This window comes from Molossus molossus, unplaced genomic scaffold (assembly GCF_014108415.1).
Source record: "Molossus molossus isolate mMolMol1 unplaced genomic scaffold, mMolMol1.p scaffold_m16_p_4, whole genome shotgun sequence".
NCBI classification, from domain to species: Eukaryota; Metazoa; Chordata; class Mammalia; order Chiroptera; family Molossidae; genus Molossus; species Molossus molossus.
The window spans coordinates 26,751,813-26,770,647 of NW_023425377.1; the positions used below are offsets into that span (position 1 = coordinate 26,751,813).

Genomic DNA, 18,835 nt, shown 5'->3' on the forward strand with positions numbered 1-18,835 from the left:
GGCTGCTGAGGACAAAATTTTCCCATGTTACTCATAAATGTTTATATTTTCATATTAGTGCCTGCAGAAGAAAAATATTTAAATTACTAGCAAATAACTTTCATGAAAAATCCAGATGACTTATTAGAAAAAAAAAAACAAGACCTTCCAAAAACTGAGTTGTTTACACAATTTTGCTAGTATCAGTGTTAATTATTTAGTTAATTGGATGCCAGTGGAGGGGTGAGGTCTATGGAAGGTATATGTGTAATAAATAAGGGAGGGCCAGTATGGGGGATGCGGCACAGAATTTGGGTAGTTCTTGTGGGGAGGAGAAAGACAGTCTTACGTCTGTATGTTGGTTAGTCACTCTGTGATTACCTAATGTTTGGTACTGGTATAATGATACATAAAATGGAAATAACTTAATTGGACAGTAGAGGCAAAAAGACTGTGCCCCACAGGGCTATTTTTGTGTTTATTAGGGATGAATAAGTTCTTGACATTGTTGTTCTTTACAGGTGCCAGTCATTGAAGTCCCAGGTTTTGGCAACCTTTCTGCTGTAACCATTTGTGATGAGTTGAAAGTTCAGAGCCAGAATGACCGAGAAAAACTTGCAGAAGCAAAGGAGAAATTATATCTAAAAGGGTTTTATGATGGTGTAAGTAATAATTTTTGTTTTTAAACTTACAATCACTTTATTTATTTATTTTTTGTTTTTGGTACGTGCCCCTAGCGGGAATCAAACCCAGGACTCTCTGGTCCATAGGCCAATACTCTAGCTGCTGAGCCAAACTGGCAGGGCGTGTAATCATTTTTTATTGTTTTTATTTTATTTACTCCATGCTCTGTGATTTTCTTCTTAATGATTTAAAAAGTATATAGAACATTTCAATATAGTTTCAGCCATAGCCTGATCTATGACAGATTAATATGAGATTAATAAGAGAGTCTAACCCTTTATTTTGGGGGGGTATTATAATATTTATAGAAATTACATTTTTGTGCCTTGTAGGAATCTTTGTTTTCTTTTTTAAGAATAGTTTATTGTTTTTTTTGAGAGAAAGAGGAAGGGATAGGGAGAGAGAGAGAGAGAAAAAAATCCATGTGAGAGTGAAACATTGATCAGCTGCCTCCTGCCTGACCTTTACCCTGAATCGAGCCTGAAACCCAGGCATGTACCCTTGACTGGGAATTGAACCAGCAGTCTCCTGGTACATAGGACGATGCTCCAACCAAATGAGCCACACCAGCCAGGGCCCCTGTAGGAATCTTTGAGGAATGAATTTTGTAAGAAGATATTTAAAGTTAGTTCATATTATGCACTAAACTCCAAAGGTTTATGCATGTATAATACTTGTTCCCATCTTTTGCTTTTTAGATTAAGAAGTTCATACACACACACACACACATACACACGCATACATATATATATGTGTGTGTGTGTGTGTATAATATATATATTTTTTATCCTCACTCAGGGATATATTTTTTAAATTGATTCTCTTGAGAGGAAGAGAGAAACATTGATCAGTTGCCTCCTGTATGTGCCCTGACTGGGGATTGAACCCAGAACCTTTTGGTACATGGGATGATGCTCTAACCAACTGAGCCAGCTGGCCAGGCCAAGAAGTTTATATATATATATTTTTTTGTACAGATAGAGTGGGAGGGAGAGAGAGAGAGAAATATCGACGTGAAGGGACACATCGAATGGCTGCCACCCGCACAACCGACCAGGGCCGGGGACAAACTGCAACCGAAGCACGTGCCCTTAGCGGGAACCGAACCCGGGTCTCTCCGGACCGCAGGCCGACGCTCTAACCGCTGAGCCAAACTGGCCAGGGCAAGAAGTTTATATTTTTAATAAGCAGTTTTACTCAATTAATTTACTTGTTAATGACTGCTAAATGCCAGGTGAGCACAGCAGACATGATCTGAACCTTTTTTCCCTTAATTGTGCATATGTTAATGTGACTTTCACTATGTTTCCATGGAAAGAAGACTAGGTTAGAGAAAGGAAGTATTCACCTGACCGGTGTGGCTCAATGGTTGAGTATTGACCCATGTACCGAGAGGTCGCCGGTTCAATTCCCAGTCAGGGCACGTGCCCCGGTTGTGGGCCCGATCCCCACTGAGGGGCATGCAGGATACGGCCAATCATTGTTCTCTCTCACTGATGTTTCTCTCTCTCCCTCTCTCTCTCAAATCAATAAAGAAAAAAAAAGAGAAAGGAAGTATTCAACTAAGTTGTCAGTTGCTTGAAATTAAAATGAAGATTAAAAAATGTTTTTTTCAATTACAGTTGACATGCAGTATTCTATCAATTTTAGCTGTACAACATAGTGGTTAGACATTTATATAAGTTATGAAGTGACTTCCTCGTAAGTCTGGTACCCATTATATACCAAACGTAGTTAAAGTGAAGATATAGTTAAGGACATAAATGAGAATTTAAAAATTTTTAACTTTACTGTCAATTTTTCTAGATAACCAAAAATTGGTTATATGTCTTTTAAGTGACTTATACATTTTGGGTGATGATAAACTCTAGCACTTATACAGTACTTACATATTAACATTTAAATCTCAAAATAACCTCATGAAGTAGGTACTGTTTATTTTTCCCATTTTACAGATGAGGAAATTGAGGCACTAAGAGATTAATTAATTTACCCAAGATCAGCCAGATAGCCAGCAAGTGACAAAACTGAGATTCAAACTAGCACCTTGGCTCTAGGATTTGTGCTCTTAACCACTGCATCATAATGATCAAGAAGTATAATGTCATAATGATGAGTTAAATAGATATGAAGCATTTTGGTAATGTTAGAGGATTGGAAGGTCCAAAAAGAATTTGTGTCTTTCACTTAGAAACTGTTTGAAAGAGACACAGGAGTCAGGTAGAGGGAGGTCAGTTTCAGCTGGAAAGAGGACAGAGGCTGAGGACTGGGACAACAATGGCAAGCTAATACTTTGCCCTAGAATTAAATTTCCCTACTAAGTAAAAGGCAGAGTTGAAAAACAGTAGGCCTTCCTCTAAGCTAAGTTTGTCACATGGCCAAACAAAAGAGAATGCCTGTGGGCTGAGCTGAATATGCTTAGTTCCTTCTCCCGAAGCCTTCAGGAGTGAGGTGTAGTGGAGTTCTCCTGCTGAGAAGTGGAAAGGAAGTGAGTGTTTCTTCCTAGTCATGTTCATGACGGCTATCCTAATTATTAAAAAAAAAAAAAGTGTGTAATATATATTAGTATTTGGTATTGTTCAAGCTATACCAAATTAAAAAGTTACGGTTATAAAAGTGATAAATTTCACTGTAAAATTTCTTGGGTTGGTGTGTGGATGTAAATTTAGTCAGGGAAAAGTTTGGCAGGGGGAACTCAAAGCAAATTGTAATCATTTTCTGTGTTTTTCTTCACTCTCATCCTTTCAGGTAATGTTGGTGGATGGCTTTAAAGGACAGAAAGTCCAAGATGTGAAGAAGACTATTCAGAAAAAGATGATTGACGCTGTATGTGATGGGCTATTCTCTCGAGGCTCTTCTAGGAGAAAAGCTTTTAGTTAATAGACAGACTTTACAGTGTTAATTAGCAGAGAGTCTGTAGTAGAACCTTGAGCTTTATTAAAGGTAGCATATATAGTTTTGTGGAAGAAAATAGAACTGTTTAGCAGTTCATTTAAGTTGAACTCCCACCGGAAGCATTGATGAAAGTGGTGTTGTAAAGTTGGCACATGCAAAGCATACAGAGAACTTGAAGATGCTTCTGGCAATGGCTATTTGAGATACTAGTAGTTACAACTCTTTCTTGCTGTAGTGCTTTATTTTTCACTTTCATCCTTTCCACCCAATGTTTTTTTTTTTAATCCTCACCCGAGGACATTTTTCTATTTCAGATAGAGTGGGAGGAAGGGAGGAGCGGGGGAGAGAGAGAAACCTCGATGTGAGAGAGACACATTGATTGGCTGCCTCTAGCACTATCCCAACCAGGCCGGGGACAAACTGCAACCGAGGTACATGCCCCTGACCGGAATCAACCCTGAGACTTATTGGTCTGTGGGTGGACGCTGAGCCAAACTGACCAGAGCTCCCCACCCAATCTTCATTTTTGTTGTAACTTTTTTCTTTTCAGCTACTTAACCTTGTTAAATTAAAATTTTATTTTAAATAGTTATATGTACCTAATACAGAGACAGTGGTCTGTAAGGCTTTTTAAAATAAAAAAGCCACAGTTTCTTCTTTATCCTTCCACATTCTCTTAATTCTTCTTCTTCTTCTTCTTCTTCTTCTTCTTCTTCTTCTTCTTCTTCTTCTTCTTCTTCTCCTTCTTCCTTCTTCCTCCTTCCTCCTTCTCCTTCTCCTTCTCCTTCTCCTTCTCCTCCTTCTTCTTCACCTCCGACTCTCATTGAGATCTCGAATCTAAATGTTTTTAGTATAATTTTCTGATTTTATTTGTCAGTTTTAGGCATCAGCCATTGATTTTCTATGGAAGACTAAGATTTAACTTTTCCTCGTACCTTGTGGCTGCTTCTCTAACCTCAGCACATTCATATACACTTCTTCATCCCCCATCTTCCTGGTATAGGTATATTATAATTTATGTTACAGCAGTAGTCAGTGTTTACATTTTTGAGACATGGCTGATCTATAGTGGATACAGTGAGAACTTTTCTTAACCAGCTTTTGGTTTTCCCTGGAGTTAATAGTTGTCTCTTTTTAAAAAAATGTCCTTGCTTTTAAGTATACTTCTCAATGCACCATCTCAAACCCCGCCCCATCTGTTTGTTTCTTCTCTCAGTACCTTCAAACACGTCAGTATGCTGTTGGTTCCACTCTCCCAGAGCCTTCTGGCCTGTTTTAGTCTGTACTGCCTGCTTACTGTCCTGGTGCACAGATGTCCTGAGATATTCTCCATTACTAAAGATTTCCTTTGCTTCTCTTGAGTTGGATGCCCTGTTTCCTTGATTCCTTGGCTGCTTCTTTCTTTTTTACTCTCTCATTTTAGTGAAACTTTGCCTCTAGTATCTTTCCTGAGAAAATGTCTGGAAGGTAAATTTTTGTGGCCTTCCATGTCTCAAATATCTTTATTCTATCCTCATTTGCCCTTGATTACCTGGGTTTAGAATTCTGGATTGCAAATAACTTTTTCTTAAAAATTACCCATGGTGTTCTGGTTCAGTGATGCTTTTGAGAAGTCCAAAAGAATTCTGGTAATAACTGATCTTTTGTAAGTGACCTGTGTTTTTCCCCCTTCTGGGAGCTAGTATATCATTTTTCTCCCAGTATTCTGGAATTTCATGGTGATTTGCCTTGTTTTAAGCCAGTTTTCCTTCATTCTTCTTGGTGCCTGTTGGCCTCCTTCAATCTAAAAACTTGTATTCTTAATTTGGGACAATTTTTTGACATATTTGTTGATTATTTTACCTCTTCCTATTATTTATTATTGCTTTCTGCATTCTTAGTATTCAGATACTGGACCTTTTACACTCTGAAACTCCTTTTGCCTTTCTGGGAGAGACTCATTTTTTTTTCTCTCAAAGAGTTTTTGTTCACTGTGTTTTTATATCTGCCAGTTGTGTGTGCATGTGTGTGTGTATAAATAACAATTTCAAAACATTAATTAAAAAAATCTTGAATGGAAAATTTCAGACTCATAAAAAAGTAGAGAGTAGTATGATGAAGTCCTGTATATGCATCACCCAGCTTTAGCAGTTATCAACTCAGGACCAACTTAAGAGCTTATTCTTGTTTTTTTATAGGATGTTATTTTGTTTCATGGATGTGAAATCTTTTATTTTATACTTGAGATATAATTGACAGGCATGTGAAATCTTATTTCTCTGAGGAAGACTTGATTATTTAAGAGTGGGTACAAAAAGGTTATTTGAATCTTTTGGATGTAGATAGGATTTGTCACTGGGCAGATCTGGAAGGGCCATTTGGGTCTGGGAAAGCCCTGAAGTTAGTTAGGGCTTTTTGGGTTTGTTAGATTCCCCACAGAAGATCTTCCTGTCTCTGGCTTAAAGGGTCTAAGGGTCTAACCTAACTGAGCATCCTGGGAGCTGAATGGGAGATCGCTAACGTGGGTCCTAACACCCACGTGCTGACTTGCACGTCATCCCCATTTACACTGCTATACTCATAGCCTCAACTTTGTCCCTGGTTGAGAGAGATTCTTATCTTCTCCAGAGAATAAACCTTCATTGCTGCATTGGCACAGGGAGGATCAGTTGCCTGTCTCCATAGTGCGGGATTAGGGGATCTGGTGTTCTAACCTCTTCTTTAAAAAGCTTAGTCTTTCTCTTTTCAGCTTCATCTTATGTCTTCTATAACTATCTTGTGCCACCAGTTCCTGAGGTTTTTGGAGGTTATGCAGTGCCATCTGGATGTGCTTATCAGCTTTCTCTACTGCTGGCTTAGAACCCAGCTAGCTTTCTTTAATTTGCTAATACAGTTAGCACTTATCCTGCTTTTTTGTTGTCCTTTTATTGGGATTTTGAGAGAGAATAAATATCTGTTTTTAATTCACTATCTTTAAACAAAAACTCCAGCTATTGAAGTTCAGCATGAGGAATTGCATTTAAGAATATAGAACTATGAATCATTTTATGAATAATAATGCTAAATATTATTTTTAAAATTTATCCTTGCTTAACAAGTTTGGGACCATAATACATTAAGAGATACTTATCTTTGGTAAAAATAAAATTCACAGTCAGTTTTCTAATGGGAATTTTTCATGACACTAAGTCTTTAGTAACAATATTTTCTATTTTTAATTTTGTGCATCTATTTTTTTTAAGTTTCATGCATTTAATTTTTTATTTTCTTTATATTATTATAACAAGGATAAATGGATATATAGGCAGCCTAACCTCCAAACCATAGGTTTAGAAATGAGTAAACTTCTTTGATTTTTCCACTGTATAGGAATATTCTGCCTAGGGAAGGCGATTCCTTTGACAGAGATGCACACCTTTTCAAAAGCAAGTTTTGTACACATGGGTTTGGATTTGTGGCAAGCCCATCCCCCTGCGTCTCTCATAGTGCCCCGTGGTACCATCACCTGGCCCCTGCCCATAGGCACTAAAGTGGATTGCACAGTAGGAAAGAAAATAAACAAGAAACACAAGCAAATGTTGTATAAAAATAAGGCAGATAACTTTACCCTGGGTAGAATGAAGATATAATGAAAATGCATTTTTTTTAAAAAGTTACATTTATTATCCTTGAGGAATAGCGATTGACTTGATATAATATCTGATGTATTTTTATTTACTTTCATTTAGAGAGATGCATTTATTTACATGGAACCAGAGAAACAAGTTATGTCCAGGTCTTCAGATGAATGCGTCGTGGCCCTGTGTGACCAGTGGTTAGTCTCCTGTAGGAGGAAATTTTCTCCAGTCACTTTCCTTCCCCTTTGACTTATGTCTTTTTCTAATCAATTTGTGTACTCCCAGGTACTTGGATTATGGAGACGAGAACTGGAAAAAGCAGACTTCGCAGTGCTTGAAGAACTTGGAAACGTAAGATGGGAGGAAGTGATGAGGGAAGGGAAAGGAGATGAGAAACATGGAAAATAGAAAAGGTGAAGGGAGACACTTTATTTCTTCCTCTCTCCAGATTCTGTGAGGAGACCAGAAGGAATTTTGAAGCTGCCTTAGGTTGGCTACAAGAGCATGCTTGCTCAAGAACTTACGGTTTAGGTAAGCAAACTTCAAATTTTTCTGCTTGAATGACTTTGGCAAATTGACACTTTTCCCTTTACCCTTCTCTTCCAGTGTTTTTCTGAATTGGAAGTGAGAGCTTTCTGTTAGAGGGTGCGGGAGACTAAGATGTGGTCCCCTACCTTCTAACCCAGTTTTCTCTTTATTAACTGTTTTATTTTTATTAATTACTCAAGTAAATTTAAGAACTTCCTCTATAAGCAGCTTTTTAAATGCTATAGAACTATTCTTAAAATGTGGATTTATAGATGAAGTGTCTCTTAGGTCAGTCATGCATTAATGTTTTTCCTTTTATCTTGCAGGTACTCGTCTGCCTTGGGATGAACAGTGGCTGATTGAATCACTGTCTGATTCCACTATTTACATGGCATTTTACACAGTGGCACACCTGTTGCAAGGGTCTGACTTACGTGGACAGGCAGAGTCTCCTCTGGGCATCAGGTTGGTAAATGGATAAGGAAAAGAAGTCTAGTTTGTCAGCAAGATATATGATCTTTTGATTTATGTATTGAAGGTTCTTTTTTTAATATTTAGTTTTCATAAGAATTAATTTAGCATCCTTGGCCATTGTGAGTCAGTTGGTTGAGTGTCGTCCTGTGCACTGAAAGGTTGTTGCTTCAATCCCCAGTCAGGGACCTATCTAGGTTTTGGGTTCGATCCCTGGTTGGGGTGTGTATGGGAATGAACTGATCGATGTTTTTCACGTCAATATTTTTTTTTCTCCCTCCCTCTCCCTCTCCCTTCTACTCTCTTAAAAAAAAAAAATCAATAAAAACATATTTAAAAAAATTAATTTAGCAGAATTTTGTCATGCTGCATTTTTTTTTTTTCTGCTGTTGAACTGAGAAGAAGTAATCAATATCCCCTCTCTGTTGTTATTATCCAGCCTTCATTTTTATGGGAGTCTATTGAACTCATTTGTTATTCTAACTGCATTAAGAGATTCCTAATTCATGGTTAGATTGAAATACTGATTCTTTCTAAAACATTATATATGTACATTTTTTGTTTTTGTTTATTTGTTTTATTTTTAATACAGACCACATCAGATGACCAAGGAAGTTTGGGATTATATTTTCTTCAAGGAGGCTCCATTTCCTAAGACTCAGATCCCAAAGGAAAAATTAGATCAGCTAAAGCAAGAGTTTGAGTACTGGTATCCTGTGGATCTTCGGGTCTCTGGCAAGGATCTTGTTCCAAATCATCTTTCATATTACCTTTATAATCATGTGGCCATGTGGCCAGAACAAAGGTGAGTACTAAAAATGATATGGACTAAATTTATTGCTTATTGATGGGTATCTTATGGCCTCAGATATATAAGAAGTTATTGTGCAGGGTATAGATTTACCAGTCACACCAGCATCAGATATCTATACTTATATTTTATTTATTTATTTATCCTCACCTGAGGACATTTTTCCATTTTTTGTTCAGATAGAGTGGGAGGGAGGGAGGGAGAGAGAGAGAGAAAGAGAGAGAGAGAGAGAAAGAGAGAGAGAGAGAGAGAGAAACATCGACGTGAAAGGGACATACTGAGTGGTTGCCACCCGCACGACCCATCTAGGGCCGGGGACAAACTGCATCCGAGGCACGTGCCCTTAGCGGGAACTGAATTCAGGTCTCTCTGGACCGCAGGCTGATGCTCTAACTGCTGAGCCAAACTGACCAGGCCTATACTTATATTTTATATTTATATTTTAAATTATACAAGGGTACAATGTTGTAGGCACATTTCTGTCTAATATTTTTTAATCTAATAATATAATTCTAAGATCTTTTTATATCCATATATAGCCCTGCCTTTGTTTTTTAAATACTTACATAGTAATTCCCTATATGCCTCTACCATAGTTTTTAAAACCAGTTCTTTGCTAATGGACACCTTCATTGTTTTCATTTGTTTCCTGTTACAAACAGGACTTAGTAAATATCCCTGTAACATTTGTCTTAACAAACTTTTACAAATCTTTTAGCATTTACCTAAAAAATTTAAGCCTAAACTACAATGTTTAAGTTTTATTTTCTGTCTTTAAACATCTACCTGTAAAGTGACAAATGGCCTGTAGCTGTGAGAGCAAATGGACATCTTCTCCTCAACTCTGAGAAGGTAAGTGTCATGAAAAATTAAAAATTCTGCAGAAAGTTTTTCAGATTTAGGAAGTTATACTTTTTTATTAAAGAAATAAAGAATATGAAAACCAGAGAGTTAAAAATCTTATATTTAAAATGTTTAGGACTACCAGTATAAATTAAAGTTTTATCTTTAAAACTGAGTGTGTAGCCTTGACCAGGGTGACTTGGTTGGGCATTGTCCTGTGCACCAAAAGGTTGCCAGTCTGATTCCCTGTCAGGGTACATGACCAGGTTGTGGCTCAGTCCTGGGTAGGGGGCTTGCAGGAGGCAGCTGATCAATGTTTCTCTCTCATTGATGTCTCTTTCTCCCTCTCCCTTCCTCCCTTCACCCCCCCCCTCTAAAATCAATAAAGATATTAAAAAAAATAATTGAGTGTGCAGAGTAGATAGTATTAATTGAGGGGAGGGACCTATCTATTATAACATTTGTATAGTATTTAGTTTCACAAAAGGTGACATGATTATGACTGCAGCAGAGAGACAGGGAAACAGAGACAAGAAATGTAAAGACATTAGAGTATCTTTCTTATTTAATTGAGAAAATACTTTGGTGGGTTTTGTTTTTTGCTTTATATTGTGACTGGCCACTAAATTAGAATAATAGAAATTTGGAGTTTGTTATGACATTTTCTTTGGTCTCAACATTGTTGTATTATACACCATACTGATTTTATTGGTACAAGATACTTTATTGCCATGCAGTGGAACTTGATATAATAATCCCCTCTCTTTGATATCAAGTTAAGATAAAGACAAAAAAATTTAAAGTAATAGCAATTGCTAAGTTGTGTACGATATCTCCTTAGATGTGCTGCCACAGCTTGAACAACCAATTATTGTGACCCTAATGACAGGAAGTTCCCTAAAATTCTAATTCTGACCTCATGAGTGAATCCATTTATTTCTGAAGGACTAATTAATACAAAGCTCTTCTCTATGATCAAGTGTTCCAGATTTATAGTGGAATAATTCCACATGTATAAACTAATAGTATATGTAGTCTAATGGAAAGAGTGGTGGACTGAGCATCAGCCTGGAGATCCTATCCTAGCTCTCACTCATTAGTTGAATGACCCATATAAGTCACTATTGACTGGACTTCAGTCTTCACCTTTATAAAATTAGTTTAGGGTATCTTTTTTCCATCTTTCTAATCCTTTTTGTCTTTATCTGATCATGGTCAACCCATTTGATTTGGTCAATTGAGTCTGTTTCATTTATGTATAGTCTTACTAATGCCTGCTCACTTGCTTTCTGTTCTAGATGTCAAAATCCACAGGCAACTTTCTCACTTTGACCCAAGCTATTGACAAATTTTCAGCTGACGGTGAGTATACATTTTTGTTATTGTTGTATGGGGTTCGATTCTCCTCAGATTACACAAAACAATTTAAAACTGTCTTAATTGTATTGCTTTTCTCTCTTGCTTTTATCAGTACCTTAAAGTATTCATGTTTTCTTTGTATACAAGTGCTGTAAAGTTTAAAACATAAGAATTGCTGAGACACAACAGTGTTGAAATTAGGCCATTTTGTAACCCTCCTTGGCCTCTAAGTGTTACAGTGAAAGAAGAGTTGCATGTCTCTCACCTGAAATGAAAAGCTGGAAATGATTAAGCTTAGTGACGAAAGCATGTTGAAAGCCGAGATGGGCTGAGAGCTGTTCCTCTTTCCTCAGTTAGCCAAGTTGTGAATGCAAAGGAAAAGAGATCGAAGGAAATTAAAAGTCTTACTCCAGCGAACACAGGAATAATAAGAAAGCAAAACAGCCTTATTGTTGATAGGAAAGTTTTAGTGGTCTGGATACACTATCAAACCAGCCACAATATTCCCTTTGGCTTAAACCAAAGTCTGATCTAGAAGGAGTTCTGTGAAACCCTGAGGAAGCTGCAGAAGGAAGGTTTGAAGTGGAGAGGTTGGTTCATGAGGTTTAAGGAAGGACACTGTCTCCATTACTTAGTACATAGTTTCCTCACTCTTTTTAGCAGCCATATCAGCATTCCATTGCAAGGTATCCCAGACTTTATTTAATTAGGCTCTTATTGATGACTTTCCCCCCCCCAATATTTTAGAAAGGAAGATTTTAGTTGAAAAGTAAAATTTTGTTAGTAGAAAGTTTTGAAGAATCTACTCTAAGGACTAAGAATTAAATATACATTTGTACACATGAAGCACCAGTGTGTGTTCTTATGCATTAAAATATTATATTTTGCTGTCTCTAAATGAAGCTGAGATGTTGATAGGGATATCTATCCCCAGTTTATTATTTTTTTCCTTTGCCTCATTAAAGATCACTTTATCTCATTAACTCAACATGCCTGAGAAAAAACACACATTGATGCTAAGTGTATGTAAATTAATACAGATGGTTCACATATTTTAACAGCATTATTAGGGATTCTGCTTTTGGTGATTTTTATTTTTGCTGTTGATCCATGGCAGCCCTTTAAAGCATTGGCTATTTCTTAATTTATATGTGGGGTTCACAGTGTACCCAACTGAATGCATAGTTGATATTCAGGAAACACATTTTAAAATTGATTGTTTTTTTTTTCTTTTTTCTTTTTTCAGGAATGCGCTTGGCTCTGGCTGATGCTGGTGACACTGTTGAAGATGCTAACTTTGTGGAAGCCATGGCAGATGCAGGTATTCTCCGTCTGTACACCTGGGTGGAGTGGGTGAAAGAAATGGTTGCCAACTGGGACAGCCTAAGAAGTGGTCCTGCCAGCACCTTCAACGATAGAGTTTTTGCCAGGTAACCTATTGACTCCAACCACTTTGTACTTCACACTTGCTTAGTTCTGGAATGCATTTTTAAGTTTTCTTTTTCCACCCTAAAATAAATTAGATGATAACAATAGCTACTATTCAGTGAAAGCTTTCTTGTGCCAGGTACAATGCTAATTACTTTGAATCCATGATCTGATTTTAGCCTCACAGCAACCTTATATAATAGATATTTTTAGCTCTATTTTATAAAGAAATCAAGGCTTAGAAAAATTATTTTACTAAATGCCTTAAAGCTAGTAATTTCAAACTTGGAATATGAATTTGCTTTTTCCAAAGCCCATTCCCATAACCATTTTACCATGCTGTCTTGCATCAAAGTAGGGCAGAATGGTTCAAGGAAAAGTAGATTAAAGAAATGAAGGATTATCATTTTCTTTTTCCCTTCAAAAGACATTTATCAACCTCTGTGTCTCAGGAACCATCCTAAACACAGGGCTTACAAAGATGGGTAAGACTCTGTCCTTACCTTGTTGTCTAGCAGGAGAGAAAACACTTATCCCACCAGTTATAAGTATAATAAGAGGGGTTGAGGTAATTCAGATGCTGTGTGAGTTCTGGGTTTCTTGAAAAATAAACAGGATTTTGCAAGGAGAGGAGAAAGCCACGGAAGAGTATGCTATTTATTTGAAGTACGGTATATGGAGGGCAGAAGTAGGAGATGAACCAAGTTGTGGCCAGAGTAGGCCATATTATGAAAGGCCTGCCTTTCATATGTAACATGAGAACATTTTTCCTGAATATCTAGTGTCATTTGTTTAAAATGCAACAGTTAAACCTGACTACAACTTTAGGTAAACTATTTTCATACTGCATTTTGGGCTTCATAACTAAGTTTCCACCAAGAAATTTTTATTTATTTTATTTATTTATTATATTTAACTTTTTGCTAATCATCACCAAGGATATTTTTCCATTGATTTTTTTTTTTAGGTAGCGTGGAAGGGAGGTAGGGAAGGAGGGAGAGCGAGAGAGAGATGCATCAATCGTTTGCCTCCCAGCTGACCCCGACTAGGGCCAAGGATAGATCCTGCAACTCAGTTTATGCCCTTGACTAGGAATCGAACCCACAACCCTTTGGTCCACGGGCTGATGCTCAAATTGCTGAGCCACACTGGCCAGGGCCCATCAAGGAATTTTTACATAGGAACATGGTTGACAGTGTTATCATAAGCAGGAGTTCTCAGCAGTGTCAGATGACAGTATGTACTAAAGGTGGATACATAGATAATAGGAAGATGACAATAGGCAATTTTAAGGAACACAGAGATGGTCTTGTGGTGGAGTAATTTTAAATGTTTCGGGCATTGTTCTCATTTTACTGTTTATGAGTATATGCAGCAGGTTTTTATTCCTATCTATACTTGCCTTTACACTCAGCAACCTCTTTTTCCTATTCAATAGTGAAATGAATGCAGGAATTATAAAAACAGATCAGAACTATGAAAAGATGATGTTTAAAGAAGCTTTGAAAACAGGATTTTTTGAGTTGCAGGTAGGCTATTAATTTTTTTAGTAGATATAAAATGTCAGTGTGAATATGATGTATTTTTGACCCTTATCCCTCCGTAATAATGCATTTAAAGTGAAGGCTGGAAATTTTGTTAAGAAAATTATAAATTCTTCAATAAATTGTCATTGTAAATAATTTCCTTTGGTACTTTTTCTGTCGTGTTCATTTGACATAAGTAATTCTGTTTCTAGTTGAGCTGTGAGCATTAATAAAGAGATTAAATTTAAAAATCAGTAATACTTTCCAGAAAAACATTTCTAAGTTGATAAAAAATAAAGGCAAAAATAAAGGTTTAATTGTAACTGTTTTTAGTTTGAAAATAAACATTTTTCTGAGGTTTTCCACAAGGTGTCAGTATTTCCTCAAGTTTGGCAGTTCAAGTGCTTAAAGTAAAAATAGAGCTTTACTCAATCAGTTTTATAAAAGAGCGAATTGGGGTTTATGTAACTTGGTTTTCATAGATGTGGTTAAATATGGATAAGTGCTGAGCTTAGCAGTGTGTCCTTTGTATAGCCTTTTTTGATACTTTATATCTTTTCTATATGCCATACAGAGCATTCGCCCTTCGCATACAGTTTAAATTATTCAACTTTTATGTCTGTTACAAAATATCTTAAAATTTTTTATTTCTTGAGACTCAGAACTGCAGCATCCTTTGGACAAGGATTGATACATATTTACTTGTAAATTGTTGAAGTAATTAATACCTTTACAAAAATTTATTATGGAATTTTAAAAGACTAAAAACTTAAAAATGCATTAAAAGAGAGATACTGAATTTTTTTCTCTTCACTTTTATTTTAAAGAAGTTTGGGGAGAGAAATAATAAATAATTTCAAATTTAATAGGCCGCGAAAGATAAGTACCGTGAATTGGCCATTGAAGGGATGCACCGAGACCTCATATTCCGATTTATTGAAGTTCAGACACTTCTCTTGGCTCCATTCTGTCCACATTTGTGTGAGCACATCTGGACACTCCTGGGAAAGGTATCTTGATGCATTTAAGACGTTGTGGGTGGTTGTGATTTTTGTCTCAATAAATAAATGTTATGGTAATGTTACTTAAGAGAAAAAGACTGAAAATGGGTATTTTAAGAATAATGCTGGATTCATCATCATAATTGTAGCAGCAGGTTAAACTGAAGCTGCCTCCTGTTTAGACAGATACATCATGTGTGTGCCTTTATTTATATGCACGCAGTGTATACATTTTAAAAACATTGACTGTATGCATGTTGTTTATCACCTAATTCCTGTTATGAAATGTTATAATACATTTAAATATATTCAGATATACATTTAAATACATGTATAACTAATATTGTCTTTCCAACTGTTTGTTAAAGAGGTGAAAATATTGAGAAAGATATAAATGTTATGAACTGCTTATAAACAAAGATAAAAGTATATATTTGCATAAATATTCTTGTTTTATATGAAATTCCTGGCACATATAGGGTTGCATATTCAGGGATATTATATTAGCATTTTTACTGTGAAAATAAATTCAATTATTTCTCCCTGGCTTGCAGATAAACAGATTGGCTGGTTTAATAACTCCTTTCCAACCTTATTAGCCAGGCTCTTTTGCATTTTCACTGCATGAACAATACAAAAATGTGCTCATGGTGTATATACCAAGTAGCCATACTTTCAATACTGGGTGTATTAATAGGATAAAAACTGAGAATGTGCATAATTTAGATAATGATTAAATTTAGGCGAATTAGCATTACATAATTTTCTTTGAAAGTGAGCATATGTGTGTGGGTATTAATATGCTTGTACAAATGGATGTTAATTAGGAATATAGAGTCAGACTTCACAGCTTGAACTGTAGGGAACATGAGATCAGGGGCTGTGGAAGTGTGCTGTGTGGACTCGGGGTTGGAACTTTGAGCACACCACTGCAGATGGTAGCCTTGGTGTGAAATTGTAATCAAGAACCATGAAATAGTTGTATTGGCTAATCTCCCTGAACCTCTCTTTGTTTTTATTTAAAAAGCCCGACACAATTATGAATGCTTCCTGGCCTGTCGTGGGTCCTGTGGACGAAGCCTTGATACGTTCCTCACAGTATCTTATGGAGGTCGCTCATGACCTTAGACTGCGACTGAAGAATTACATGATGCCAGCTAAAGGGAAGGTGAAGTCTTTTTTTTTTTTTTAAAGGTCATTCCTGAAAAGTTATTGGTTAAATAATATTTAACAGTAATGAAAACTAAGACAAATTTTCATTAAAATGTGTAGGGCTTGTCTTCATTGCTAATGCAGGTCTGCACTATGTATGTTTTTTAATGTTAAAAGCATTAGTGGTATATCTCAGGGGAGGGTTCTTTCCATTCTTGGTTTATATGAAAGTGATCAAATGTTTTTTTCCTCTTTTCTACCCTGTAGAAGACTGACAGACAACCACCTCTGAAGCCTTCACACTGCACCATCTATGTGGCAAAGAACTATCCGTCTTGGCAACATACCACCCTGTCAGTTCTCCGTAATCACTTTCAGGTGATGCTCAGCACATTTCCCCAGCCTTGTGGTGTCCTGCCTATGCCGAGTTTGGTTTTAGGATGTTGGCAATGTCTGGAAGAAGGAAGACTGGCAGCGGCTTTATTGAATTACCTCTAGGCATGGAGTGTCCTCCTGTGTTATCCTTGGGGGCTCTTAAATGGACGCCAAGGAGAACTTCCTGTTTTTCATCATTTTTGAAACTTTTATACAGAAATACATTGAATCTGGTTGTATGTAATGAAAGGCTGTGGGACTTTTTCATATGTGTGGTTAAAATCATGAAACAAAAACACTGGAGATTCATGAAGCCTTAACCTTACCATGTTTGACAAACTTGAAGCTTAGCTCTTATAATTTAAAAGAAATGTTCAGTTTAATAATGACCTATAGACATGGAGAGCCTGATGTTGTTTTTGGCTCTGTTAGGTAAAAAGCTATTAAATATGATAGTTCTATTGAAAGGAAACTCAATATTTAGACTTAGTTCTTAAACTTAGATGCAAACCGTGAAGGTGCACTTAAAAAGAGAGAGAGAAAACAGTTATGGCCAAAGCATAAAGTGATAACAGGAAAACCACTTCACTTTGATTTTATAGACCCTTATTAGAATTTTGCCTCAATAATTTTTATAGTTAATTAGGAAACATCAGAAAAACACTTTTGCAAAACTTGATGTAAAGGGAAGAGCAAGTGTTTTTTATTCCCTGTGAACCTATTTTTATGGAGAACCACTTTTCTGTTTAATTGTGTGTAATGGAAATAGAAGGTAGCCTTTAAAATCCGCTTGCAGATTTTGACTTTAAGTAAAACAGTAAAAGCTCCTTTTTGAAAGTAGAAAAGTGAAACTGTGCCTCAGTGGATTGCCTATTCATACCAGCATTTTCAAGGAAGCAGTAGAAGAACTAAATATAGTATGTAATGTCCCAAGTATTAAAAGTAAATGCATCATCATTATTCTTTTAGAGGCTATATTTTTACTTACTGTTCATTGACTAGTTATTATATAGTTTCAAAATGACATCATCTTTTGGTATTTGGAATGATTGGCTTCATTTAAAACTTTTGTTTTCATCCAAAAGAACCAAAAGAATGTTAATTTGTAGTCAAGAAGAATGTACTTGTGTTGAATGTGGCACCTGTTTTGTGACATAAGGAGTGTTTCCTACCCTCTCCTTTTCTCTTTCATCTGTATTTCAAAGCAACATGCTGACAAGTAGAGAAAAAGTATTTTCACATGTACCTTACTGAGTAAAGGTTAGAATGGAAAGTAAAAAGATTATTGGAAATCTTACTGTACGTTATTTTCATTTAGATTCGTTCCCACCCTTGGCTTTGAGTCTATGCTTCTACGCTAAGGAGAAAATGAGTCACCCACAGCTCTGAAAAGGCTGTTTGCTTTCTCACTCTATTAAAGGGGAGAGTTGATGTTTGCAGAAGTGAATTTAAATTCAGGCAGCACATTTGGGACTCCTGCATACTAGTGATATATGATAGTTATGTGTAGTTTTTCATTTTGGTATAACTAATGAAATACTTTCAGAAGTTTATAAGACCATTTCGTTTTCTCACCAGATAAGATCTAATGTTACCATCCTGGAGGTGCCACTATTGTAAGAAAAATGTTAAGATTCAGCACAGCGCACCTGCTTTTTCTTCTTTATCCTCAAAATCATATATTGTCTGAATTTAGAGGGAGTGGGAAACTCCCTTCTGTTCATTCACCTCTCGCTTCCCCATGATGCTAGGGCCGCACCCTCTTCTACTGTTCTTAGACAGGTGGAGGTCATTCTATGTCTGGCTGACTTCCTACAGGCACATCAATCCTATGTTATCTTTAAAATATTTTTCTCTTCTTTCTCTCCTCCCCAACTCTTCTTATTTTGTAGAACAATAATGGAAAATTGCCTGATAACAAAATCATTGCTAGTGAACTAGGCGCTTTGCCAGAATTGAAGAAATATATGAAGAAAGTGATGCCATTTGTTGCCATGATTAAGGTAAGCTGTGGACCCCATGAATAATGGTTAGATAGGCCAGTAGAAGGAAGGGAGAAGTCTCCCCCGAGATATCTACCAAAACAGCACTTTTAATTCGGTGGTTGTGGGACATGAACAACCAGATTTGGGGTTTACCTGTGGAATTGCTGAGTATGTGAAAGTACGTCTTGTGGAAGGAAAACTG

At 36.5% G+C, this 18,835-nt stretch overlaps 1 protein-coding gene across 2 annotated transcripts in view; it reads left to right on the forward strand.

Moving 5' to 3' along the window:
- Nucleotides 1-18,835, forward strand: part of LARS1 (leucyl-tRNA synthetase 1) — a 57,823-nt gene that overhangs the window by 26,504 nt on the left and 12,484 nt on the right. For both annotated transcript variants that reach the window (XM_036240141.1, XM_036240142.1), the window contains exons 14-28: nt 501-641; nt 3,412-3,489; nt 7,266-7,351; nt 7,440-7,505; nt 7,603-7,685; nt 8,009-8,147; nt 8,746-8,958; nt 9,759-9,816; nt 11,106-11,169; nt 12,413-12,596; nt 14,033-14,123; nt 14,990-15,130; nt 16,149-16,289; nt 16,541-16,651; nt 18,541-18,651. In XM_036240141.1, coding sequence (XP_036096034.1) covers nt 501-641; nt 3,412-3,489; nt 7,266-7,351; nt 7,440-7,505; nt 7,603-7,685; nt 8,009-8,147; nt 8,746-8,958; nt 9,759-9,816; nt 11,106-11,169; nt 12,413-12,596; nt 14,033-14,123; nt 14,990-15,130; nt 16,149-16,289; nt 16,541-16,651; nt 18,541-18,651 — 1,707 coding nt within the window. The remainder of the gene's footprint in view (nt 1-500; nt 642-3,411; nt 3,490-7,265; nt 7,352-7,439; nt 7,506-7,602; nt 7,686-8,008; nt 8,148-8,745; nt 8,959-9,758; nt 9,817-11,105; nt 11,170-12,412; nt 12,597-14,032; nt 14,124-14,989; nt 15,131-16,148; nt 16,290-16,540; nt 16,652-18,540; nt 18,652-18,835) is intronic.